Below are 26,979 nucleotides of genomic sequence, written 5' to 3'. Positions count from 1 at the left end.
CATCCTTCCCAGCACTTGGTTTGGTCAGTGTTCTGGATTTTAGCCATTTTAATCACCATACAGTGGTATCTCATTTTAATCTGCAATGCCCTGATGACATGTGATGCTCAGAGTCTTTTCATGTGCTTATTTACCATCTGTGTGTCTTCTTTGGTGAGGTGTCTATTCAGATCTTTCACCCATTGTTTAGCTAGATTTTTGGTTAAGAGTTCTTCATGTAGTTTAGCTAATGTTCCTTTATGAGACATATCTTTTGCAAATATTTTCTCCCAGCTTGTGGCTTCTCTTTTTATTCTCTTGACAGTGCCTTCTGCAGAGCAGAAATTTTTAGTTTTGATGAAGTCTAGCTTATCAATTATTTGTTTCATGGATGGTGCCTCTGGTGTTGTATATTAAAAATCATCCTCAGGGCTGGGGTTGTAGCTCAGTGGTAGAGCGCTTGCCTTGCACATGTGAGGCACTGGGTTCAATCCTCAGCACCACATAAAGATAAGTGAATAAAATAATGGTATTGTGCCCACCTACAAATACACACACACACACACACACACACACACACATACATATATATATAACATCATCACCAAATAGCCAGATTTCCTCCTGTTACCTTCTAGAAGTTTTAGAGTTTTGTGTTTCACATTTAAGTCTTTGATCCATTTTGAGCTAGCTTCTGTGAAAGGTGGAAGGTCTATGCCTAGGTTTTCTTCCTGTGGTGTCCAGTTGTTCCAACACCATATATTAAAAGGACTGCTCTTTCTCTGAGCTGCCTTTGCTCTGCTGCCAAAGTTGACTGTACTAGCGAGGATCTATTTCTGGGCTCTCTAACCTGTTCTGGTTTGTTCTTTCACCAGTACAAACACTGGCTCCATACCCAGTCTTGCAGTCGGATAGTGTCAGTCCTCCAGCCTCATTCTTCTTCGGGGACATGTGGCCCATTCTGAGCCTCCTGCTTGTCCACACAAGCTTTAGAGTCTCTCACAAAATAACTCACTGGGATTTGGAATCTATAGATCAACTTGCGAAGAACTGATGGCTTCACAGTATTTAATCTTCCCTTGCAAAACATAAAATTCTCTCCAACTACTTAGATCTTTGACATATTTTCATCAGAGTTTTTAAGTTCTCCTCATATAGACCTTGTATGTATTTGTATCCAGTGTGTCTGGTGCTGACACACATGGTATTGTTTCTCATATCAAACCCCAATAGCTCCTGCTGGCATCCAGGAAAGCAGCAGACCTGTGCGCGTCAGCCCCACGTGAGACAGCCTGGATCGCTATGCTGCAATCTGAAGCACTTGTTAGTTGCACGAAGTTTGGTGATTGTTGTTGATTCTCTGGGGTTCTCTGCATAGACAATCATGTCACCTGTGAACAATGACAGTTTTATGTCTTCCTTCCCAACCTCACACCTTTTACTTCCTTTTCCTGTCTTACTATATTAGCTGGGACTTCCAGTGAGCTACAGAACTGGAGTGGTGAGAGGGGACATCCTTGCCTTGTTCCTGAACTTGATGATGATGATTTTAATTTCTTATTTGATTCTAAGATGGAAATATTTGAAAAGCAGTAGGAAATTTGCTTCTCTACCACAACAACAAAAAAAATCTGCCATGTAAGCAGTGCCAGTCACCTCTAAGACGGTGTGCATTCTGCAGCTCTAGAGAAGACTAACCTATGACTCACAGATGGCCTCACTGTGTCCCAGAGAGCACCTGAGGCTACCCAAGCCCTGGACTCCACAGAAATCGGAGGGGGTGACCCTCACATCCGGGAGCCTGGCCCACTGCTCCCCTGGAACAAGATCTTCTAAAGAAAAGCCACCCTGTTCCTATAGACTGAGCCACCCACCTCCAGCCACCCAGGCACTGCCTTATGGGCCTTTTCTCCTGGACAGCAGAAGTGCCTTCTCAGAAAAACCAGGGGGGCCATCTTCCAGATGCCAAAAGACTGGTGATCTTGAATTCCAGATGGAGGGACAACACAAAATCCCTTCTAACTCAGGTCAGAAGTTTAAATAGGCACATCAGAGAAAAGTGTGATCTGCCTTAGGTGTGAGGGACAGTGGCCCTCCCTTTGGCAGTCGTCAGTCCACATGAGGACAAAGCTAAGCACTACCAAAGTGGGAGGGTCATTTGATGGCATGGGTACTGGGTCAGCCACCTGCACATCTGTAGAAGGCCAGAATTTCTTAACAGCCTTCAACAAGGCAGACCACCACGGCAAACCGGGTGTGGACAATCCCCTGCCTTCCCTTCAAGAAAACTCTGAGGAAAGGTACAAAAATATAAAACAAGGGCAATTTTTTTTCTCTGAACCTTGAAGCATTTTAAGAAAACACATTTCTCAAAACAGTGAATATTCTCAAGTAATAAGTTGTTTTTAATGAAGTTATAAATTTAACAAATATTATTATAAGTGTTTTATTTTTATTTCTAAAAATGGTAAATGTTGTTGATGTGACCCCCACAAATAAAGCCTCTTTGTTTTCAATAACTGTTTAGCATCAAGGCCCTGAGGCCAACACAGCAACACCGGTGAAGGGGAATGAGGGTGTCTATGGGCTCAGGGTCCATACTGCGTCTTCACCCACCAACTCACTCTGAAGATGACCAGTATGCACTCCTTACAAAGAGGAAGGTCACAGAGTCCTGGCTCTGGACCCCGAACATCCTCACGGCATTGCCTCATGTAATCCTCCAGCAAGTAGGTGGGACCTGCGAAGCTCTGACTTCTGGAAAGCGCAGTCAAGAATAGGACCCACAAGTCTACCTCTCCAGTCCCCAACGAGTCCTCTTGCCTACCCTCCCAAGCAAAGGCCACCCTCTGGTGACAGTCATGCTCTCTACTCCAGCTGGAGCCTCGTTCCCTGCCCCTGCAGTGATGTGCACACAGACAGCTGGCACTCGCTAGCACATGGGCCAAAGTCACAGTCATGGCTACATCAATGCCACTTTTTCTACTGACTGCTCGACTGTGTTTCTTGGCCCCAGTATTTTAAACAGGCCATAAACACTGTTCTCATGACCCAAAGAAGTGACCCATCACTAAGCAAGCTTGAAAAAGCACCACCTGTAAGAGGCAACGTGAAGAGGGCGAGTACAGGCTTAGGAAATAGACAGCCCTGCATTTGGACACCAGCAGGAAGCAGCCCCATGACATTGGGGAGACCACTGTGGAACGAGAGGCTTGCTATCTGGCCCATAGAACTAGTGCAAGGACCCCAGTATGGTCATGTATGAGCTGCTGATACCCAGGGGGACCTAATAAACATGTGCTCCTATTCTTTCTCCAGTTTCGTAACAGGATCCAGAGACCCCCTTGAAGTACTTGGCACCAACAGGAGCCCTGTGCCAGTCCTGACACTGCCCTCACACCTAGTCCACCCACAGACAGACAAACAGGCAGGCCCTGAGCAGGGATACGGGAATGGGAGGCCACAAGACAAGCACTGAGCAGGAGGGGCTGGGTCCAGCTCTATCAGCCCATCATGTCCCACCTCTAACGCCTCCCAGGGTTGATGCGACAAGACTGGTTTTATGCTTTCCCAAATAAAGAAGGAAAGCGTACTTAACTGCATGACAACATCAGAGAATGGCCACTTACACTCGTACACTGAGAGTCAATACATGTGTTTTCCTGGGCTTGTTCATGGAAAGAGCCAGCAGTGGTGGGCATCACAGCTGAGGAGGAAGCTCTCTGGCTCAGGATTTATGAAGCTCAGTTACCAGGAAACTTGACCAAGGCTCACAAGAGGCACTAACTACTGGTGGATAATGCCCTTGGCACCATAGTGCTGTGCAAATGTAAGAAGACCCAGGGCACCCACACCCTCAAGTCACCCCAGAAACTGCTCTGGTCTGTGCTTCCAGGGTACCACTGCTCAAGGCAAGCCAGGCAAGCAGTGCATGAGGGCAGCCACCCGAGGCCATGATGACCACAGTTATGATGCCAGCTGTCCTTTAAGTTTCTTTGTGCCAGATACAGTTGCTGGTTCCTGATCACAGAGCAGCAGGAGACCTATGTCACACAGCTGAGAGCCCAGGACCACACCCCACGCTGTGCTCTAACCCCAGGCCACAGTACCCAGAGGCGTGAGGCTGAGATCAATGCGCAGAGCAACCAAAGATGCAGTAGCTGTCATGGGACTGAGCAGAAACACACCACAGCTTAATTTTTTTTTTTTTAAAGTTTTACAGTCAGTCAGAAGGGGCTGAGTTTAGCACAAGTTCCAAAAAAGGGTACATCTCCTCCCCAGGGGAAAGCACTCTTCCCCCCAGGCACACTGGACAAGTCTGTCCTATTGCACAGTCTCTGTCCAGACCCCACGCTACCTGACATTTCTAGCGACCAGGCACATACTGACTGCAAAGCCCAGCCACAGATGTGTGTGCGGGCAGATCCTGAGCACATGGGACAAGAGAAGGAGGCTCCAGCAAGCAGAGGGTGAAAAAAAAAGATTTTACTGACAAAACTGAAGGAAAGAACATCACATGGAGGGGACATAGACACATAAAGTCTGTAGCATGAGATCGGGAAGGTCTTGTCCATAGCTAGTCTTCTGGCACGGCAGCTGTGCAGCTGGCCCTACCTCCACTCCAAAAAACCCACCCTAGTCACTGATCCAGCTGAATGCCAACTACTGATGTGACCCATACCTCCTACAGAGCTGCCCTTAACCTTCAAAGAAACCAACAGAGGCTGGGATGAAACCTTTGTTGCACGCAGGGAAACTAAGGCCAAGAGAGACAAGTGGGATGCAGAGCCAGCCTGGGACCAGTGGCAAGGACTACACACCTGCTCCTCTGGTAACAACAGCTGCTATTCCCTGAGCACTACTTGGTGCCAGCAGCCTCCACGACCCTCCCTTCCTCAACAGGCTTGACCTGGTTTTCCAGATGAAGCAGCAGCAAAGTGTCCAGAAGCACTTCTCAACTCAGATTCCACATTCAGAAAGAAGCCCTAGAGCCCAGTCATGGCAGGCCCAGCCCCCGGACTCTCAAAGTCAACACTGCAGTACAGAAGGAACCAAGCAGCAGGGGAAGAACGATCCGGCTTGGACTATCTGCCGGAGAGCATGGTCAGTGCTATGCAGATCGAGAGAGGACCAGGAGCCACGTCCAAACAGGATCTCAAGAAGAAAGGTTCCAGGAACCTGGAGCACGCAGCACCTCTAAAGACAGCTGATTTCTCCCACATGATGGCCCTAGCCTGCGAACCACCACGGCAGCACCCCACCCCATAATGTGCCTGCCTCTGACCCACCCTGCTTCAGCCTCAGCTCCAGACATCCTGGGTCACAAGGGACAGTCCTGCCTCCAGGCAGAGGTCTGCATCCAAGGCTGCCAAGCAGGGTGAGCTGCCTGTCCCAGGCCCAGCACTGAGGCACTCCTTCTATCTTTGACCAGCATGGCTGCCTCCTCTTGCTCTGGCCCACTGGGGTCCCGGCCCTGGGAGGTCAGATTCCCGAGAACCCTACAAGCCAGGTAAGGAAGCATGCCTGCACATCCAGGCAGGATGGAAAGGGGTACTGTAGGACAAGCCAGTACCAGGTTCTCTGCTCAGAGGATGTGACAGCAGCTTGGAAGCCAGTGTTTATCCCCTAGTGTACCAGACACCTAGTGCCTATCCCCACCCTAGCACTGTAGGCCACATGAGACAAAAACCAGCAGCACTTACTAGCTTCTGGTGGTGAGAAGGTAACACTGCTCCATGGGGTCCTTCAAGAGCCCAGCACTGTGCCCTATATTCCAATGGTCCCCAAAGACACAGCAAACCTATCTTATGGTTATAACTGCAGCTGAAAGAGCTGAAGACAATTTCAAAAACAGACTACACAGCTTGATTTTTCACTTTGCACGTAGTGCTTCTTGCTGCAGCTTCTTTAAAATTTTAACACAGTCAAACTTACCTTTTTGTTTTCTATGGCCTCCAAGGTGTTGTGGGTTAATATTTGAGACAACAAAAAATAACTTCATGTTTAAAAAATAAATAAAACCAGACTAGAGATCAGGGAAAATCTGCATTCCAGGTCTGATTACATCCATGTAGGTGGAGTCTCTTCCCTGTGCTTTGGTCTGTCCTCTGGGTTCTCTGAGGACTCTTCTAGTTTGACATCCATTGCTCAAACTCTAAAGCACCTACCTCTTGCCATGCTCCACCCACCAGCCAGAGACCGCAACATGTTTCTGCAGGTTCAAGGCCTCTCAGCTTCTGTCCTGAGGTACCTAGTCACTCCCTGACTTGTGCTTGACCCACACAAGATCCAAGCTGGAGGCAATCCACAAATGTCAAGCTCCTCACCTGGCAAACACCAAAGGGCAAGGCTCGGTTGGCACCCAGATATAATACCAGCAGCTGCTTGAGAAGCCCCAGCCTGTCCTGACCCATGGCCCTCAGAAGGATGCTGCAGGGAGAGGGGAGCAGGTTCCTCTCCCTTCTAAAAAAGAGGATCATGGCATGGAGGCTGCCTGATCTTTCAAAGCCCCAGCTGGTGGCAGCAGAGCAAGGGGGGTCTGTAGCCAGTGCAGGGACAACTGGTGACAGAAGCACCTCTAAAAACAACCACCAGGAGGAGAAAGGAAGTGTTGGCATCACCACTTTCAAAATGATAAGCTTTATCTGCCTTGGACTTTTTTGTCCAAAAGAAGGGAAAGGGGTAGCATGGGCAACTCCCATCCCTAAGTCCAAGCAGGGGGCAAGGTCCACACCAGAAGAAGCCCTGAGGCTTGACAAGTCTTAGAGCCCAGCTGCAGGTGGGAAATATTGGGGGCACCACCAGCCTCTGCACTTGAGCAGGGCAGGACACACTGGCTCCCAGGATAATTTTCTATGGCAACTGCGACAGAACTAACCACTTTGAAAGTGACTGCGCTATGGGATGAATTTTTTTCCAGTGCTTGAATAAAAGGGGGAGTTTCACATTTTATCCACTTCCACATCCCTTAACAATAAGAACTTATTTAAAAAGCCATGAATATGTAAATGCCATTTTAAATATGGAAATGCAAAACATGCAAAGCAACAGTCTGAGTGTGAAATATTAATGGCATTTTGCCTTGCCAAGGAGACAGAACAGGAGCTGGCTGAGGTGGCAGGCTCAGGAACCCTGGCCACCTCTGCTCCCAGGACGACAGAGAGTGGAACCCACCCAGTCACAGGAGGGCAGTGCCCCTGCCCTGAAAAGAAGCACATGCACCCACCCATCATACACAGGGCCCAACCCCAGCCCACAGCTGACCTCCACCCCTACGGAGGCCAACCCAGGATAAGCCTCCACCTCACAGCTCATCCAAACAGACCCCATCCCCAGTGCCAAACCACTGGTAGGGCTTGTCGGCGGGCCAGGCCACATGGACATGAATCCCGTCAAGGGTGTTGATGAGCCTACATTTTGCTCTGGAGCCTAGGATTAGCTTGACTCTCTCTTAGATGGGACCTGGGCTTGATCTCACGCTTAGAAACAGACAGCTACAGGCTGTAACAGGAAGACAACTCAGATAGAACCTATGACGAAGTCAAGGAGAGGCTTGCCACTATACAGGGTCATAGCCCCTCCCACCTAAAGAGTAGGCAACATAAGCCCCAGGTCCATGTTGCCCCCACCTTGCACTTGACTAGCACTGACCAGGAAAGCACTAGAGGACCAAGAAGGCACAGCACAGAATGGCAGTGAGAATAATCCCAGGGAGGCCCCTAAGACAGAGGCCCACTCACCTCGAGGACGTTCTGCTCCCTCCAATTGACAAAATGTAGAGGCTTGATACCAACCCCCTTGCTGGGAGGCCATGGAAAGAGGCTCTTGCTGGGAGAGAACAGAAGTAGCTTCGAATGCTGCAGGCACCATCTCATGTCCAATCTGAGCACTGCAAGCAGGTGCCAGCACTCTTCCAAGCTGCTCCACATTGAGGCCTAAGGAAGGTCCACCTCCGCCACACAGCCAGCTACTGGGATAGTGCTACTGGGCTCTCTTTTCTTGCCAAAAGCCTTCGGCAAGAAGAGAGGGGCTAGAGAATCAAGAGTACAGGCAGACTACAGTGACAGGCCAGGAACCCAGGGTGTGCAGCACCTTGCAGTCTGGATGTTGGGAGGCAGCAGCCCTGCCACAGCCACCAGGTGGGACCACACAGGTGTGGCTGCTCCTCATGTTCCCTTGAGCAATGCAGCCATGGGACACTCGATATGCTAAGGAGACAATATAAATGTGTGTGATGCAAGACAGCAGGCATGGGGACAGTCGGTCACTGGGTCTGTCCTACAGCAGAGGAAACCAACCAGAAAAGATGACTGTCCCAAGGGTGTACTGAGACTGACAAAAGCTGCATCACTGAGCTCCTGAAGGAGACCAGGTGCCGTGCTCAAGGGCCACACTCTAACCCCATCCTGGGAAAGACAGGGCCTGCAGGGCCCTCACCTGAGTCCCACACCTGGCTGGTTCATCAGGCTGGGCACCACTAAGCCCGAGCTGCATTCTGCACTCCAGGCTGCCACTGGTCCCAGAGCAATCGGACCTGGGAAGCTAACACTGCCACACGCAGCAAGCAAATCAGTCACTGTCCAGGCGGCTCCTGGGAGACAGGCCTAGCATCAGTCAGCCCAGGTGCAAAATAGACTAGGCAAATACAGCCCTGGTCTTACCTACTGCAGCGCCAATGACAAGGGCCAGGAAAGGAGCAGGACAGAGAAGGATCACACAGGTCTCCACTGCCTGCTGGAGCTCCCTCAGCTTCCTAGGAGGGGATCACAGAGTCTACTACCAGGAAGTGGGCAGCACCAGAGCCCAAGCCTCACTCCCAGGAGTGGCCCTCATACCTTTACACAACCTGGGCCTCTAAGCCTGACTGCACCCCAGGAACTGGCAGTTCTAGAAGACCCTAGCTAAAGCTAACAGCAGTAAGTGCTTCCCCATAAGACAGCCAACTCAGAACCATCAGATGTCACATGAGCTTTAGCACTGCACGAGGCGAGACCAGGGCCAAGTCGCCCAGTTGCTATTTTCACCTCTGATGCTACTTTCTATTTTGTTTCATGTCTTCCCCCCAAAATTCCAAGAGGCCAAAGCCCTTACGAAACAGGACACTGGGCCCTTCCTCTTGGGCACAGCCACAGACCAGAGCAGAAGCAGTTTCCCAGGTGCATCTGAGGGGAAATGAGACAACTCGTCACCAAAGCACAAAGTAAAGCAGGAAAGCACATTCTCAAGCAGGACACCACGCTAGTAGTTCTAACCATTCACCAGCCACCAGAGGAACAAACAGGCTGGAGCAAACAGGCAGTGGGTAGCTGAGAGCTGAGAGATGCTGCAAAAAGGAAAGGAGCCACAGGGGCCAGTGCAGGCCAGCCACAGGAGACACAAGGTGCCAACCCACAAACAACCTCAGCTGCTGACCAGAACAGGCCATCCAGCAGCTGGGAGGAGGAAGAGTGGGCAAAACAGGAGGAGGAGAGTGGATGACCCCACAGCCCACAGCCACTTTAACAAGGTGGGCCATACAGGAACCCACAGGGTCACCCTCACTCTCATAGAGCTATGGGACACCTGGGAGAAGAGTAGATGTTCATTTAGTCACCCAACAAATCTCTCTTGGGCATGGATTAGGCACAGGGGCCCAGTGAGCACAGTCCTGCACACCCCGAGTTCCCATTCTAACTGGGAAAATACACACACGGGTCTCCAACAAGCTAATGCCTGAGCAGAGACCCCCAAGAAAGTGAGCCAGGGCAGAAGCCCCAAGGCAGGGACAGGGTCAGCACACTCTAGACCAATGTAACTACAGACAGAATCAGAAAGGCTGAAGGGACCAGCAGGTGAGGGCAGAGGTCACAGTGCCATGAAGCATCAGAGGATGTGTCATGGCTGTCGGCCTAGGGAGTGAGAGGGGAATGACCTGTGAGCCCCCTTGCTGCAGCTGCTGCTGCTGCTACTACTGCTGCTGCTGCTGCTGCTGCTGCTGCTGCTGCTGCTGCTACTGCTGCTGCTGCTGCTGCTACTGCTGCTGCTGCTGCTGCTATTGCAGGACCCTCTGCTGAGCACAGAGCAGCTCACGAGGAGGCCACCAGAAGCTGACAAAGGGCTGCAGGGCAGGTAGTGTACCCCTCCACCAACAGAACCCAAATGACTTCCTGATGGCTTGGGTGGGGATGGGAGAAAGGCCAGAATAGTCAAGGAAGGGACAAAGTTCAAGGCCCATACATCAGGAAGAACAGTCAGACCATTCACTTTTGTCATCTCAATGGCTCACTCTGCACTGAATATGGACCATGGGCCAGGACTACATTCTCACCAGAGTCACAGTGAGTAAGATGACTCAGGAATGGCCCTAGTCCAAGGGAGGCAAGTTAGACAAACATAAAAGGAAGGCAAACTTAATTACATAACATACATTCTAATGAAAAGCGTCGTCTAGATGAGATCTGCAAAGGTCACAGAGGAAATAAAAAGCTAAGAGCTAAAGAGCGTAAGTATAATTAGGGGAGACAGGTTGGGAAGGCAGAGTCAAGGTGGGGCACGTGTCCAGAGAGTAAGGAGAGCAGTGTGGAAGAAATGGGGAATGAGAGGGGTCGGCAGTGCCAGGAGGTAGTGTGCCCACGCAGAACCTGTGCTCCCCACTAAGAGCCCTGGGAGCCAGAGAAGGGCTTAGTTGTGGGGATAACACACCTTGACTTTTAAAGGTTCCCTCAGACAGTTGCATGGAAAGTAAGTGGTAGAGAGGGCAAGTATAGAAAACAGAGTCACAGATTCTTGTCATTCCAAAGAAAAGTGGTGACAGAAGCCTAGCATACATTCTTCAGGTGAAGAAAATAGTTGCACAGAGTCCAGGAGCATTTGCTTCCATGAGACGGAGAACCCATGAACCCCAGGAAGGATGGGATGCCAGTGGCCTGAGGGGACCTGGCTATCAGTGCCAACAGAGGGAACCATGGGCCCCAGACCTGGAAAGATTAAATGCTGGTCCAGTGGGGACTGGACCATCAGGGAAGACACCAGGGATAGGGTGCCAGGGGCCTGTGGTGACTGGGCCACTATAGATAAAGGTAGCAACATAGAAACCAAGGATGTGGGATAGCATCTCTCTGGGGCAGGAGCATAAGTCAATGACTCTTCCTTCATTCAGAAGCGACTGAGCAGGTGCCAGCCTGTGCTAAGTATCAAAAATACAAAAGGGATCATATTCCCAGCGCCTGCACTGAAGCAACAGGAGAGAGAGCCAGCCAGGCTTAATCTCCAGACTCCGGGAGGTGCCTGGCAACAGTCAGCACAGGGATGGCTATCAGCACGCCAAGTCACAGGTGGAGAGAAAGCCCCATCTTCTGAGTCATTTCCTTGCCACATCCTGGAGAGGGGAGGTGTAGGCTTCTTGGGTGGTCCTCCCTGGGTTCACAGCAGGTCTCTGGCTCAATAGTTGGGACTCAAGACCAGCATCTCATGTAAGAGCTTGGCCTGGCACCACCAAGAACTGGTACAGAGCCCACGGGGAGCAAGTACCACTGTGTCTCTAAAACAGGTATGGTTGGGGGGCAGGGGAGTGTCTTTGAGGACACATGAAAACAACCCGTCAGAGACAAGCTAGCCTAACACCTTCTGCAGAAGTCAATTTACATTAAGTGCTATCAAAAGCCAAATGGACACCATGAAGGCCTCTTGTCTATGTCCTTGACGATCCAAGGTGCTAGCCTGTGCCAAGACAGAAACTGGTTTGATGAGCATGAGACCTGGCAGGCAGCAGCTGTGGGAGGCACTCCAGGCCACGCCATCACTGACTCTGTTCTCACCCACCATATCTCCCAGAGGAAATCCTACCCTCCCCACCTGATATGTACCCATCACCCAACCTGACACTGCTTCTGGCCACACACACTGATGTACCTTGTTGCCTGTGCCACCCACTGGGAACTCCTAGTTCTATACCCCAAACACTCCAAAGACGACCATAGCAATGAGCCAACAGCTTGCCTGCTGCACCAGGCCCCAGGCTGTATCCTGTAGAGGGAACTTCACCCTCATAACCCCACCAGAGCCACCCTCACCATCGCCATTCTAAGAGGCAGGGAAAGGCTAATTAAATTGTCCAAGGACAAAGTGCCAAGATTCGAACACAGGCATCCCATGTATGGAGTCGGTGGGAACTGCTCACCATCACCGCAGGTACAACGTGACCCCCACTCAATGCTCAGAGCACGCAGCCCAGCACTCTGAATCTCATGTGCCTGTCACTGGCTTTGCTGACTCTGAACAGCTTGAGAGCATCATAACTCATGGAGACATCGACTGACAAAGGTGACATGGTCTCATTAAACTACAAGACAGTTTAAAAGGATGGCTTAACTACTTTGGACAAAGAATAGTTGAAGAGCCATATTAAGAATTATGGCTGCAGCTAGGAATGTGGCTCAAGCGGTAGCGCGCTCTTCTGGCATGGGTGCGGCCGGGTTCGATCCTCAGCACTACATACAAAGATGTTGTGTCTGCCAAAAACTAAAATGTAAATAAAATATTAAAAAAAAGAATTATGGCTATAAGCCAGGCACGCCTATAATCCTAGCTACTCAAGAGGCTGAGGCAGGAGGATCGAAAATTCAAGACCAGCCTTGGTAACTCAGCAAGAGCCTATCTCAAATAAAAATAAAAAGGACTGGAGATGTATCTCAGCGATAGAGCTCTGGGAATTCTATTTCCAGTAAGTACCACTGGGTGGGGTGGGGGGGGAGGAACAGTATTATGACTATGATGATCTTAACTCACTCTCAGGAGGCAACACAGAAACCAGTGCCTAGTCAGGTAGTCTGCGATGTGGAGGGGGTGACAACCTTCCACTGATTTACTCTAGTCTCTCTGCTACATAAGAACACATCTCCTCCACATGCTGCCTGGGCCCAGGCCCCAGGGAGGGGCAGGGAGGTGGCCCCAGGGGAAGGTGGCCCTAAAGCAAGTATACCAGCTCAGCCCATCTCAGGATCAGGAGGCTCTATGGACACCTAGGAGGGACAGCAATACAGGTGCTTCCAGCCTAGTCACCCTGGCAACTGCAAGTAAAGGCTCTTTTACAGAGGCAGCAAGACATGACCTTCCAAACTGCAGCCATCCCAGTGAGTGCAAGTCTGGGGCAGAGCAGGCAATACTTGATGGCTGATGGGACAAAGGCTCTTGAGCCCCAAGTGCCTGACCCAGCTAGCTGGAGTGGCCAAAACAGATAGGCAGGTACCAGCTCGCTGTGTCCACCATCCTCGGCTGCTTCTCTCCACTTGGCCTTAGAGCCAGCTCTGCCTTAAATCAGAATCGAGGAAGGTGACCAAGGCTTCAGCCCAGCTGGACAACACTGAGTGCACAGGATTCATCGCCCCAGGCCCCAGTGAGGTAGAGAAACAAGTCACAAGGGCCTGGATGGTACATGCCAGGTGCTGTTCAGGAACCTGGGCAGCCTATCTGGACAGTGTTCAGGAACCTGGGTCCCACCCTCAAGTGACAAGGGTCTGGATGGTATATGGGTGCTGCTCAGGGACCTGAGACATGAGCTCTGGAGAAAACGGGCTTGTGTTCAAGTCCTGTCTCCACTACTTCCTAGCACATCAACCCAACATTCAAGTGTCACATCTGCAAGCTGGGGTTTATCAACGTGACTGCTCCAGAGCTGTCTTTAAGGTTCAAGTCAGATGCTGCACGGGAAGCACTTGGCACAGACTTCGTTCAGGCAAATGCCATCGATACTGATTGCTCTCATAATCACCCTCGTCATCATCATGATTACAGACAGGAAGCAGAACCGTGGACTGTGGCAGGCCCTGAGAGGCCCTGTTCCCTCTACCACCCCTCTTCAAACCATAACCATCATTTCTAGGAAAGGAGAGAACCCCCAAGTAGCAAGATCCCTAGAATCCCTGCACAAATTTCCCAATCTTAGTGGTTCAACATTCTCCAGAGCACAGCAACCTGTCACCCTTCAGGGTCTGAACAATGACAGCATGGCCACAGTCAGCCTCCTGCCCCGCCAGCAGAGCCGGGGGTATGTAGTCAGGTCTGGGCCCCCGGGACCCCTGGACACTAGCAAGCCCCAGCAAGGGCAGAGGGGGCTCCAGGATAGCCCTTGGGGAGCTCTGTGCAAGGACAGTAAGCAGAGGATGCATCCAGACCTGACCACTCATTCTAAATGACTCACCTGTCCCCCAGCCCCATAACTAGGAAGGATGTTATCAGACTCCAAGAACCAAAACCAAGACGAGGACAGCAAAAAGGGCAAGGCTCCTTCACTATAATCAGATTCCACCCAAAGAGGAAGAGGGTTCTGAGACAGGCCCTGGAGACCCATTCACATCCATGATTGTAGGGCCCCTGAGCAACGCGTCCAAAGATGGAGAAGAAAAGAAAAACAGAGTGGGCCTGGACTGGTGGTTCATGACAGGACTCACATGGAAATGAACACTCAGATCTCCTTAAAGCACTTCCTACTGCAAGAGCACAAAAACCTTATGAGGTGTGTATGAACACGTTGCCCTTGCTCTGCAGAGTAAGAATCTACCTCAACCCCTGGCTGCACAGCCAGCCAAAGGACCTTTCTTTGCCACATGATCACTGACAGCCAGGAGGCACCAGATACACAGCCCTCAGAACAGCCCTACAGACAGACACTCCCTTTTGAGATAAGGAAATGCACCGAAGTAAATCCACATCTACTCAAAGTAGCACCTTCCCACCTCCTGCCATGTAGAAGGACTCATGAAGCTTCCTGTGCCTTCAATGGCAGACATGATCAAAAGGAAGCACAAGCCCCACCATCAAGCTTTCCAGACCCTCTTAGTGCTCTGTGGACTCAGAACACTAAGAGACAGAATTCCACGGTGGTGCACACCTGCAATCCCAGAAGTCAACAGGCTAAAGCAGGAGGACTGCAAGTTCAAGGCCAGCATGGGCAACTTAGGGAAACCCTCTCTCTAAATAAAAAATAAAAAAGGACTGGGGGTGTAACTCAGTGGCAGCAAACAGAAGCCCTAGGTTATATGCCCATCACCACAAAAAAAAATAGTAATAATGATTTCAGTCCAATGTAGAGTTCAGAATCGTGCTGTACCAGTACAGCAGCCAGAAGCCACATGTGTCTCAATGCTAGAAATACTTTCTCATTCCTAGCTGGCTGGCGGCCAGCAGGTGGCTCTGGGGTACAACATCATTTGATCTTCTCTCAGCATCCGTTAGTGCAGGATGTTCAATGTCCCTATACCTCATTCACACAGAGCTCAGGTCAGAGCCGTGCTTAGTGGCCGACCCCACTCAGAATTCTTCCTGCTGGGAGAGTCACAGCACTGCCCGGAAACAGGCCAAAGTCTATTACATAACTACTGAGAGGCCAACAGAAGCCTGAACTACCGCAGCACAGTGAAACCTCAGGTAGGAGACGGACCTGGAGGACCCGCTGACTCACTCTCTGATTTCCAGCTTTGCAGTGACAGACACCACGTTACTGAGACAGCACACACAGGAAGTAGCAGTCTTCTGTCAGATCGGCAAAGGAGGAAAACTGAGACACCCAGGTGAGTGCTGCTCAGGAATGAAGGGTTTCTGCTGCTCTTGGCAGAGCAACGCATGGGGTGATGCGCAACATTTGTCTTCTGAAGGCCAAGCTCCTGGAGATCTGCACGCCACCAACTGTCCCATTGCAGGAATTCATCCTAAAGAATCAAGGACCATGCTACAAAAGTCTATGACAGGGCTGGGATTGTAGCTCAGGGATAGAGCGCTTGCCTAGCATTTGGGAGGCACTGGATTCAATCCCCAGCACCAAATATAAATAAATAAAATAAAGATACTGTGTCCATCTAAAACTAAAAAAAATAAATAAATATTTTTTTAAAAAGTCTATGACAGCAACATTTAAAATCCAGAAAGGGGGCAGATAAGGAGGAAGAAGAAAAACACCCAGCAGTGGGCCCGTGAAGTACAGGGTAGCCACAAAATAGCATATTAAAAAGCTACTAAAATGAGAGGAATAAATGTTCAATTCACAAGGAGGACACAATCGATGGCTTGGTGGCAAGAGTGGGTAAGAACACCTGCATGACGGGAGCCCAGGCCACTGGTCTGCACAGCCATGGGAAGCATGTGGACACAATCACACCCCATGACACTGTAGTCTCAGGTGGACCATGTGTCGGCTTTGCAATGACTACACATCACCCAAGGACACAAAGCACACCCCAAAAAGCCCTTTCCAGAACCTATGACCACCTGCTGGGCACTGGCCTGGCATCTGTCTGACTCTACCACATTACCTCCTTCTCACCATCTGAATTTTTATCAAATTGCCTTTAAGAGATCCATGGAAACATACCAGTCTTACAAGGTCTCCATAAATACAATGGACACCTTCCACCTAAGGCTAACACAGTCAGCTCAGGACATGAGGGCAGAGGCCAAAGCTGGAGGAATCCATCTCAACCACCAAGGCCAGTGCCACCCTGCTACCTTTGCTTTATGATCTGTGAATAAACAAAAGGGCAGGACCTCTCAGCCCCAGTACACAAGTCTCAGCATGTAGGGTCTCAGTTCTATCTCCTGAGTATCAGAGGTCCCAGGTCACCCCCGTGGAGAACTGTCCACCCCCATCAGAGTGGCAGCCTCAACACCTGATGGCTACCCACATCCCTCTCCCCATCCATCCCAACAGCATGGTTCTTGGCACACGGATCAAGCCAGGCAACAAGGTGCTCGCCAGCCCCATTCACAGATAACACTGGGCTAGGGGCCATATCACATGTCCCACGTGAAGCCGGAGCATAAAAGGCCAACCCACAAAAATAAGTCAATCCTCAAAAAACATTCCAAGCAAGGCTGGGACAGCTGTGGGGCCTCATGTCCCTTCCCTGAAACACCACCACAAAGGCAACACAGCACTCACTCTACAGATAAGCATGGAGCACTGGGCACTTCCACAGGGTGCCCTGAGGCTCACATCTCCTAGGGCAGCTGCACTGACTCTCAGAGGAACTTAGGGCACCTCCTGGGAGGTGGACAGTGGGCCAGAAGTCTGCAGACCACCTACCTATGGCACAAGCTGCTTCCTGAGACACAGACACCATCCCAAACTGATCGAAAAGAAAATCCCCATTCACATCCACAGAGGTGGTGTTGTGCTATACGCAGATGCCCCCCCACCTTTCGTGGCTCTCTGGGTAGATACGTGATCTTGTGGCTACTGGTCAAAGTAGAAAAGTGCCTCATGGCTGGCAGGAGAAGGATGCCAGCGAGTGCCCTTCCCTTAATAGTCCATTCTGTTTCGTGGAGTGAAATGAAGAAGATGGAACAGCAAAGTGTTAAAGCTTTAATTCCAAATCACTTTTCATGCCTGTTTCATCTGACAGTGGCTTTGAAAGCAAAAGGCAATCTTTATCATTTGAGCTTTTTAAAGTAATTGATGTTATTATGTCCAACATAACCAAATGCTTCTAAAAGCTGATTTTCAAAGTGACATCAGTCCCCAAAATAAGAAACCCTTCCTTCTGGCTACTAATAAATTATTAAAACACATCTGCACAGGAGGACAAGACTGAGGTTTAATAATCAATGGTGAAGAGGCTAGCTCCAGGCTCTCCTCACAGACTCACCTGCCAAGCAGTCAGTCCATCAGGACACCCAGGCCTCACACCATGGTCACTGCTGCAACTTCTCCCTGTGGCTCTGCTCAAGGCAGGAGCCCAGTCCCATGTGGTTTTACACCCGCTAGAGTAAGCACAAACCAGATAACTCCTAGCTCATGGGGGAACTCCATCTTTTCTATCACTGACTGGTCTAGGACAGGCACACAGCCCAGTTTTGGCCAGTGAGGGGCATCTGCTGGATAGCAGTCCTAGAAAGGTTTCCTTGTTCCAAAAAGACCCAAGAAAGAAGCCTCACCTTTCTGTCTCCTGACACCCAAACCTGGGCAGGAACTTCAAGGCCATAAGAGAAACCAGCCTGACCAGACAGCTGGCAAACAAACGGACCATAAAAAGCAGCGCAACACGTTATTCTGGCCTTTGACTCAGTTTCTGGCAAAGTTCTAAAACTCTTGGGATCTTCTGGGTGGCGGGAAGTCCTTTCTTAGTAAGGATTTGGGTTTCTACTAATAAGGTGACTAGGACAGGCCCCTACTTAACTAGGATGGGGATGAGCACAGAAAGACCAGTGATTAGAGCTGAGAACTCTCAGTCCCACTCACCAGCCTGGAGAGGAGGACTGAAGACTGGGTTGAGGAAACTCTTAAACAGCAAGATTCGGGAGCTTCTAGGTTGGTGAGCACAGAAGGGGCACAGCTGGTGAAAGCAAGGAAGCTCAGCACCCGACTCCTGCCCTATGCACCCTCCCAGCTGGCTCTGCCTGAGCTGGATCAGGATAGTAAATAAGGCACTTTCCTGAGCTCTAGCAAGCCACTGGAATAAGTCAGACTCTATGTATGTATAATATGTCAAAATGCATTCTACTGTCATGTATATCTAAAAAGAACAAAGAAAAAAAAAACTAAAGAGGGGATCATGGAGCTCCCTGAATTTGTAATTGGACAGAGTAGGTAATCTGGGAACTAGATAAAAGGACTGGCATCTGCATAAACCTGCAAACTCTAAGAAATGTTGGAACTGAACTAAATCATATAAGACACTGAGGTGATGTCAAGACTGGAGAAGCAGAAAAGAACACAAATTTGGTGTCAGGAGGAAAAAACCCAACACCAGGCCCTGGGATGAGGTCCTGTAGCCACCCATCTCTGGGCCTCCTTTGGGGCTAAGAAAGAATGTGCTCGCTGCTCAAGCCAGTTGGCCGAGATTTTTGTCACTTACAAAGGCCTCAGATGGTTGGCATACTCTGTAGGTCTTCCATGAGGGCACAAGTCTACACACTTGCATCCCCGGGGGCCAGGTTTCTACACTATGACAAGGTCATTCCAAGCCCACACACTGCTAGAAAGATGAGAATAGTCCTGATCCAAGCAGGGACCCCCAAGTCAAAAAGCCAAGCCACCAGAAAACCAGAGGTACATGTTGTCAGAACAGTCACAGTACCCCAAGCGGAGTCACACTACCATACCATGGGAACTTGGAGCTTCCAATCCCCCACCATCTCAGACCAAGGCAGAACCAACAGTAAACCAAAAGCCACCTGCAAATGCCACATCTCACATGTGGTTTGAGTTATTCCCCAGGGCTTCTCAGAGCAGCGGTATTAGGGTCAGAGCATAGCAGAAGGTCTTCAGGTTACACATGTACTGTCCTCAGAAAGGATCAAGGTAGTTGTCAGGACCCCTTGGCAAGTTCTCATGAGGGCTGTCATAGAAGGAGCACATCCAATGCTCTTCCTGGTTTCTTGTGTGGCAATGTGCTCCCCCATTACACATATGCCCTACCACCCATGAGGTCCCCACCAGAGCCAAGCCAGGCCTTTCGATTTCCAAAACTATAAGCACACCTCTTTCTCTAAAAAGTACCCAGCCTCAGGTACACTGCTATAGCAATGAAAATGGACTACTTTACCCAGTGAGACAGGAGAGCACCCCTCTGCCTAAGCCCAAGTGCCCAGAGCACATGCATCCCCACAGACACCTGGTCTACCTGCTGGCAATGGCACTGTTCTTCTCCTTCAGGGCAAGTTCTCGCTGTTGCAGCTCAACGACAAATCTGGAGAGGTCCTCTGGAGTCCTGAGGGATAAAGAACACACATTCAGTTCCATCTGTCCCCAGAAGTGGGCCTAATTCCACATCTGGAATAGAGGTCCAAAACCATGCCATTTAGAGACCAGGATGAGTAGTCCATCATGTGACCCACATGTGAGGCAGAGAGCACTAACCACAGCCCGAGTCCAGCCACAGCCCACCACCAGCCATGCAATAGCAGCAGGCTACCTTCATAAGTCTTGGCTTTATTTCACCTATAAAAACAGGGTGACACATAATGGTGTCACCATGCCAAAGAAATGATATTCACAAAGTGCTGCCCAGTTCCTGGCATGGAAATGATGCACAACAGCTCCTATCTTTGCTTTTCCTCCAAAACAGCTGCATGCACACAGAGTTAAGAGTAGTAATGAGGGGCTGGGGACATGGCTCAAGTAGTAGCGCGCTCACCTGGCATGTGTAAGGCACTGGGTTTGATCCTTCAGCACCACATAAAAATAAAATAAAGGGGGTGGGATTGTGGCTCAGCAGTACAGTGTTTGCCTAGCACGGGGGGGACCCGGGTTCGATCCTCAACACCATATAAAAATAAAGGCATTGTGTTGTATCCATAAAAAAATAAATAAAAATAAAGATATTGTGTCACCTAAAGCTAAAAAAATAAATAAATATTTTTTAAAAATAGAGCAAGAGTAGTAATGGCATAGCCCCACATGCGTGCTGCTGCATGATTCTCAGAACTATTCCAGATTCACTGTCCCAGTGGATGCAAAGCAATCCTATTCTTTAAGTTTCCATATTTCAATGAGGAAATGGAAATTCAGAGATGCCATCTGGCTTTCCACAGTCCACTTGGTCCATGAGCTTAACTCAAGGTGAGGCACATCTTCTGACTAGTCCACAGAAGAACATATCCCAGAACTCTTGGTAGCTTTACGAGTAGCATGACACACATGTGGAGTGCACAGCAAGAGCTCCCAACATTGCATGGTAGGCGGCACACAAGCCCAAGGCCAAGGACACATCTTGCTTTCCTCTCCACCCACCACAGCAAGCACAGGACTATGGGGCCATGTGGTATGAGCCAACCCATGGCCCTGTCCCCCAAGGTGTCCCTCCACCTCACTAAGTGGATGTGAAGAGCCCCTGCAGGATCATGGAGGCCATTACTCTGGCTACAGCAAAGCAGCTGTCCATGCAAGGAAGAACCTGCAGCAAGCTACAAGGAGAATGCTGCTGGCCACCCTCCACAACAGTGGCCTCTCTTACTGCCATTTCTCAGGCCAACACTGAAGACACTATATAGGGGGAGACACTGACCCTGGGCCACAGAGTATCTGGGGTCCCCATGGGCAGGGCCCTGGCAGTGCAAGGTACAGGTAAGCCACCCTCACCATGGTTCAGACACTCAGGACTGAACTCTGTCCTCCTAAAGTTCCTATGCAGAAGCCCTATTCCCACAGGATGGGATTTGGAGATGGGACCTTGGGGAGGTGATAAGGGTTAGGTGAGGTCAGAACAGTGAGGGCCTCACACTGGGGTCAGCATCCTGATAGACACACCAAGAGCCTGCTCAGTCTCTCTCCTGGCCATGCAAGGACACAGCAGAGGCAGCAATCTGCAAGGTGGGAAGGGCCCTCACCAGAGGCGGAACACCAGCCTCCAGAACAACAGGAATAAACTCCTGCTCCGAGCCCCATCTGTGAATTTGTCACAGCAGCCCAGCCACATTGAGAGGCTGCTCCGGCAGAAGAGACACCCAAGTGGGCCAGTAGCACAGACACTCAGGAAATGGCTCAGGCCCAGCGTGGCTCCATCTAGACACCCAATCCACAAGCACAACTTCATGTTTCTAAGTACACAGAAAATAAGTAAGATGTATGGAACACCCCTAGAGAGCTACACCCCAAGTTTATCTGGAGTTTACTTCCATGTCAAGAAGGGCCTAGTGATCGAGGCTGAGGGGTCTTTAACTTCATGCGCCTCTGTGAACTCCTTACAATGAGAATTCATGTACTACACGTATGAGTACAAACAAAAACGAAGGAAAAGCCACAGCAGGCTCAGAAGGTGAGGAAAGACGCGGGAAGCTCCCAGGCTGGGGAGCAGGGAGCCTGGCCGATAGGGGGTGCCAAGTGCACACTGCTCAGCCCAGCAGAAGCCCAGACAGGGGCACAGAGAAAAGGGCACACAGAAAAGAAGGGAGACAAACCACGAGAAGCCCTGGATTCAGAACAAGCTCAGGGCTGGGAGAAGAGAGCGCAGAGCTTGGCCTCCTGTCGCTTGTCCTGAGCTCCACGTAAGGAGGTGAGTCCACGTGAGCTGTGGATCATGGAGGATTTCTGCACAGTCACAGCCGTCATGCATCTCAAACCAAAGACCAGAGGCCCACACACCTCCAACTGGCAGGAAGAGTGTTTATTTTCCGGAAGCCTCCTGACCTGTGTGTGGTTAAAGCTACTCAGAGATGCTTACCAAGGGCGCTCCAGGGATTAGCTAAGTGCTTGTAACTAGAAGGAGTCACGCCAAGTGTCATTATGGCCTAAAAATAACACCGACAGTCCATTCTGAAACTTGCACTTCACAACTACAAAGTGGGAGGCATTTGAGGCCTCGGGAGCCTCCGACATAGAGATGACAAGAAAGTGACAGTTCCAACTGCAGCCCAGGCTGTGACACCTGCTGCGGAAAACTCTAGTTTCAGCTGCGAAGCCTTTCACATCCTAACGGGGGCTTTCAGGGAAAAAGTCTTTTTGTTCCATCTGCAGCTGAATTTTGACGCAAACTCAGCTGTGTGCAGAATAGAAGAGGGCTGGGGGATCGTGCCCACTGCTCTACCCCTGAGGCAAAGGCAGTTGCAGCCGCAGCTATTTTGGGGTCCTATAGCAGATGCCACAGCACTTACGGAAGCCTAAGTGCCAGTTCCCCCAAGTCTGATAGACACCAGATCCAAAGGATACCGAAGCCTAAAGTGAATCAAGCACCAACAGCCACAAAACCAAATGAGAAGCCTTGAGCTTTCTCCCGAGGTGTTATTATTATATATTTTTTCCAAAAAATAGGAACCCGCAGGGCATAACCACCATATTGCTGGGGCTGGGCTTCAGCCAGGGCCCAAACAGAAAGGAGGGAACATAACACAAACAAGATAGGCTTTTTGTTTTTGCAAAAAGGATGCCAAAACAGGAATGAACGGAAAATATTAGACAGCAAATACTTTTGCTAAAAATCAAAGGAATGGCAAGAACTGAGGGCTGCGAACCCCTGCAGGCAGCCCAGATTTTTCTCAATAATATAACATAACTGCTTGGGGAAAGGGATGCAGGTCACCCTGATCTGACATTGATGTGGCTGGTATGGGGTGCCTAGAACTGGGGAGAGGGAACTACTGCTTTCCTAGGGAGGAGAGACTAACTCTAAGCAGTGCAGTGGCTTCACCCTGGGCCATCTCTGGCAGGGCCACCTGCAGGGGCTGTGGTCACTGCCTGCAGCCCTGAGGCCACTGAGTAGGAGGTCCCAGTCTAGTGTTGAGGTCATAGCTACCCAGACTTCAGGAGACTCAACAAAGGGCATTAGCCCACCTCACCCTTTGAGTACAGGGTTGCTCTGTAACATCCGGGCCTTGATAGACAAGGCCACTGACAAATCTTCCAGAGCACCCATTTCCCTCCAGCACAGAAGGTCACTCCAGCCCTGTGGACGGTTCAGAGCTGGTTGCTCTCTCAGGCACAGTGGCCTGCCATGCCTCCCTCCAGGCCCATCCAAGATCAAAGGCCCCCAGCAACAAAGGCTGGAAGGCCCTCCAAAACACCACAAAAGGATTTTCACATGGAAACAAAATCACATCAACTAACTGAGAAGGAGGGAGCAGCAAGCTGCTGCTTCTCAGACTTGCTGCCTTCCAAAGCCAACAGCACGGTCACACTCGGCCTCAGGACCTTCATGTCCCTTTTCCAGAATACTTTCCCCTAGATACCCACACACCCCACTCCTTCATCCACCTCTAGGTCACAGGACACCAAGTTTTCAGCTGGACCTCCAGAGCTTCCTATCTGAAACTGTGGACCCCACCCCCCAGCTTCTCCCTGCATCCCTTCCGCAGCCCACCACCATCAGATACCCACTCTGCCTGTCAGGTTATCATCATTCTCCCTCAATTACAATGAAAGCTCCCTAAAAGAAGAGACAGTTTACATTTTGTTCTGTTTTTTTTCACTGGCGCAATCACAGGCTTCCAGAAACATATGTGAAATGAAGGAAAAATCATGATACCTTTCCAGAGCAATACCTTGCAGCTCAGCTCTGAGAAGTGAGAACTCGGACCACTGGATTCCAAGTCCAGGGTTACTGATTAAATAAACTTCACTCACCCATACAACAGTATCTGTGTAAAATCAAAAGAATGCAGAATCTTTCTACATATTAAAATGAAAGATCTCCAAAATGCACTGCTAAATAAAAACACAAAAAAACAGAATGTAAGTGTTCTATGCTGTCATTTGTATGAAAGAAAAAATACACATTGTTGTAACTGAATTATACTCGAGGATGAAGAAGAAATAACACTGGCTTCCAGCAGAAGAGGACAAGAATGGCCTGAGAGATTTACCTCTAGATACCTTTAAAATGTGTAAAATATTTTGTGCTAAGGAAACATATAAAAGCTATTCAATAAATAATTTCTCAAAGCTCAGTACTGTAATCTTGTACTGCAGAATCAGGTGCTAAATGAAAATTTTGTAAAAAGAAAACAAATTATTCCCACAGCAAATTAATGCATAGAAATCTAACTATGACCATTTACAACAAAACAATGATATCATTTCTTAAAAATGTTCAGCTGTGTATAGGTAATACCATAAACAGCACAATGATGTATTAGTGAAAGGCCTCCTACCTAAAATAATTAAGCCTGGCAACTGATCCCAAAAGGTGCTTGGTTAAGAGGGGAATTGAATGATACATGTGTTTCAAACGTCTTAACTTAAAACATAAAAATACACAAGTATTCCCTATGCTGCAAATGTCTTCTTCAAATACAGGTCAACTAGAGCTTTACCTTACATTTTTGCATAAAGCACACACACAACAAGTAACTCATGACTTTTAGGTTGGTTCCTTTGAAGTGGACACCTACAATCTTCCTAGATTTTACAACTTTTCCTCTTAGTCTTTCATAGTCAATTTGCTTGATTCAACATCAATGTTTCAAGGATTTGTCTTTAAGACTTTGCAAAGGATCCACCTTCAAATTCAAAGAAATAAGACTTCTGTTACACTGAAGCAGCCTTCACAGATCTAAAGTATGTAATGACAATAGCAATGGCCACCCTAAAACAGATGCCAGTGTGGTGGTGGGTGAAGGCCACACCTCTTGCCCCTAGCTTGAGTGTAGGCACATAGATGACTACCTGGGGCCTTTGAAGACAGACTTTTCCATATGAAATACACTTCACACTTTTTAAAAGTTAAGAATGGGGCCAAGCACAGTGGCATACACCTGTAATTCCAGCAGCTTGGGAGGCTGAGGCAGGAGGATCATGAGCTCAAGGCCAGCCTCAGCAAAAGCAAGGTTCTAAGCAACTCAGCAAGACCCTGTCTCTAAATAAAATACAAAATAGGGCTGGAGATGTGGCTCAATGGTTGACTGCCCAAGTTCAATCCTCAGTACCAAAAAACACAAAAGAAAAAGAAAAATTAAGAATGACTCACTGGTATGAGAATTACGGTGCTGCAGGATCTATCTGAATTTTCCAGAATTGAGACCAGAGTATATTGGTGAGAGCCATGTGTCAGCCATGTGTCCAGAGCTACAACCCTGCCACCCACATACACCTGCCCCATACTGCAGCATCTGGACCACAGGTATCATACAGAGAACAACACACACACACACACAGATTACACTCGTTTTCAAAAAACAGACTCCACAAACCTCAGAAGCATTAAAAAAAAAAAAAAGGAGGGGGGAGGGCGGTGGAACAGAGTTAACATCTTAGATTCAGAAACCAGGCCAGTGCTCAAAGTCTAACTCCACTGGCTATCAACTACATGGCCTCCAACCAATCAGCAGACCTCTCCAAGTCTCAACCCCTCCTCTGGAAAATGGATGTCAAAAGAGAGCCAGGCTCAGCAGTGACTATATCCTGGAGTCAGCCAGGCTCAAGTTCAATTCCCATCCCAGCCCCAGCTTCCTAGTCGGTGAAATAGGATCATGTCTCCCAACCTGACTACCAAATTAGGGACATCCAGCCCTCTGTGAGCCTTTGTGATGATCTCTGTCTCTCAGACAGTGTCCAACACCACCCCTACAAACCTCTACCAGTTGCTTGGGCACTGATAGATGACAGGTTTATTGGTTCTAATAACAAAACAGAGAGAGTAAATCTGTTTGATGACAGAACCAGAAACCTCACAGAGAAGCAGGAAGAACAGGTGGACTATAAGCGAGAAGTAAAACCCCTGCAGGGGGGCCAGAGGGCGGGGAGAATCAACTCTTGGAATATAATGGGAAGGACAACCCTGGTTCACGAGCAGCACCTATGGACAGACTTGGGCATCCTGCATCTGAGGCAATCTCACTCAACAAATCCAGTGAGCACTGCCACATGGTGGTCTAGTTACAAGCCCTGAAGAACTCTCTGACACACATACACAGACCTGGAGACTTCCCACCTGTTGAGGCAGGCAGGCAGTCACTGTGACGAACCCAATGTGCACTACATTCCCAAGGAAGACCAGCGGGGGAAGAGGACAGGTAACAAGAGTGAGGTGTGCAATCCTCACAGGCGGTCAGGAACCATGTCTGAAAAGGTAACACCTACCACAGACTAAGCAACACAGAAGTGAGCAGTGCAAACTGAGGGGGAAGAATTTTCAGAGGCTCCAGGTCAAGTGAAATTGAGTTGTAGCTGCAGGGTGACAGGAGAATTCCACCCAAAGAACTTCTTGGAGAGAGAAAATGTGTTGTCTCAAGGGGAACTGCACACACTCAGAGAGCCACACCCACACCTGTGTGGTTCACAATATGCAAATGTGCAGCGCCACACTGGCAGGCTCAGGGAATGCTACAGACTCAGGTCTGACTGAGAAACCTTCAACTCAGATGGCTCAGGAGTGACACTGCCTGGAAAAGCCAGGAGAGTGCTGCCACCATTGGGTCCACCTCCCTCCACCCCACCACCTGGATGCCACCTCTGTGGAGCTGGAAGAACTAGACCATGAGCAGCAGGCGGCAACATGGAGTGGGCACATGACCTTGGGAAGAGCAAATTCTGTACCCAGGTGACTTCACAATGAACCAACACCTTTAGCCTTGGCACAAAATTACAAATGTGTGGATTTC

The 26,979-nt window shown here is 49.5% G+C and overlaps 1 protein-coding gene across 2 annotated transcripts in view; it reads right to left on the bottom strand.

The window, feature by feature from the left end:
* Window positions 1-26,979, bottom strand: part of Mad1l1 (mitotic arrest deficient 1 like 1) — a 351,707-nt gene that overhangs the window by 264,690 nt on the left and 60,038 nt on the right. For both annotated transcript variants that reach the window (XM_026405670.1, XM_026405671.1), the window contains exon 10: window positions 19,572-19,658. In XM_026405670.1, the coding sequence (XP_026261455.1) occupies window positions 19,572-19,658 (87 nt within the window). The remainder of the gene's footprint in view (window positions 1-19,571; window positions 19,659-26,979) is intronic.

This window comes from Urocitellus parryii, chromosome 9 (assembly GCF_045843805.1).
Source record: "Urocitellus parryii isolate mUroPar1 chromosome 9, mUroPar1.hap1, whole genome shotgun sequence".
Classification (NCBI taxonomy): Eukaryota; Metazoa; Chordata; class Mammalia; order Rodentia; family Sciuridae; genus Urocitellus; species Urocitellus parryii.
This window is presented reverse-complemented; position numbering and strand designations above follow the sequence as displayed.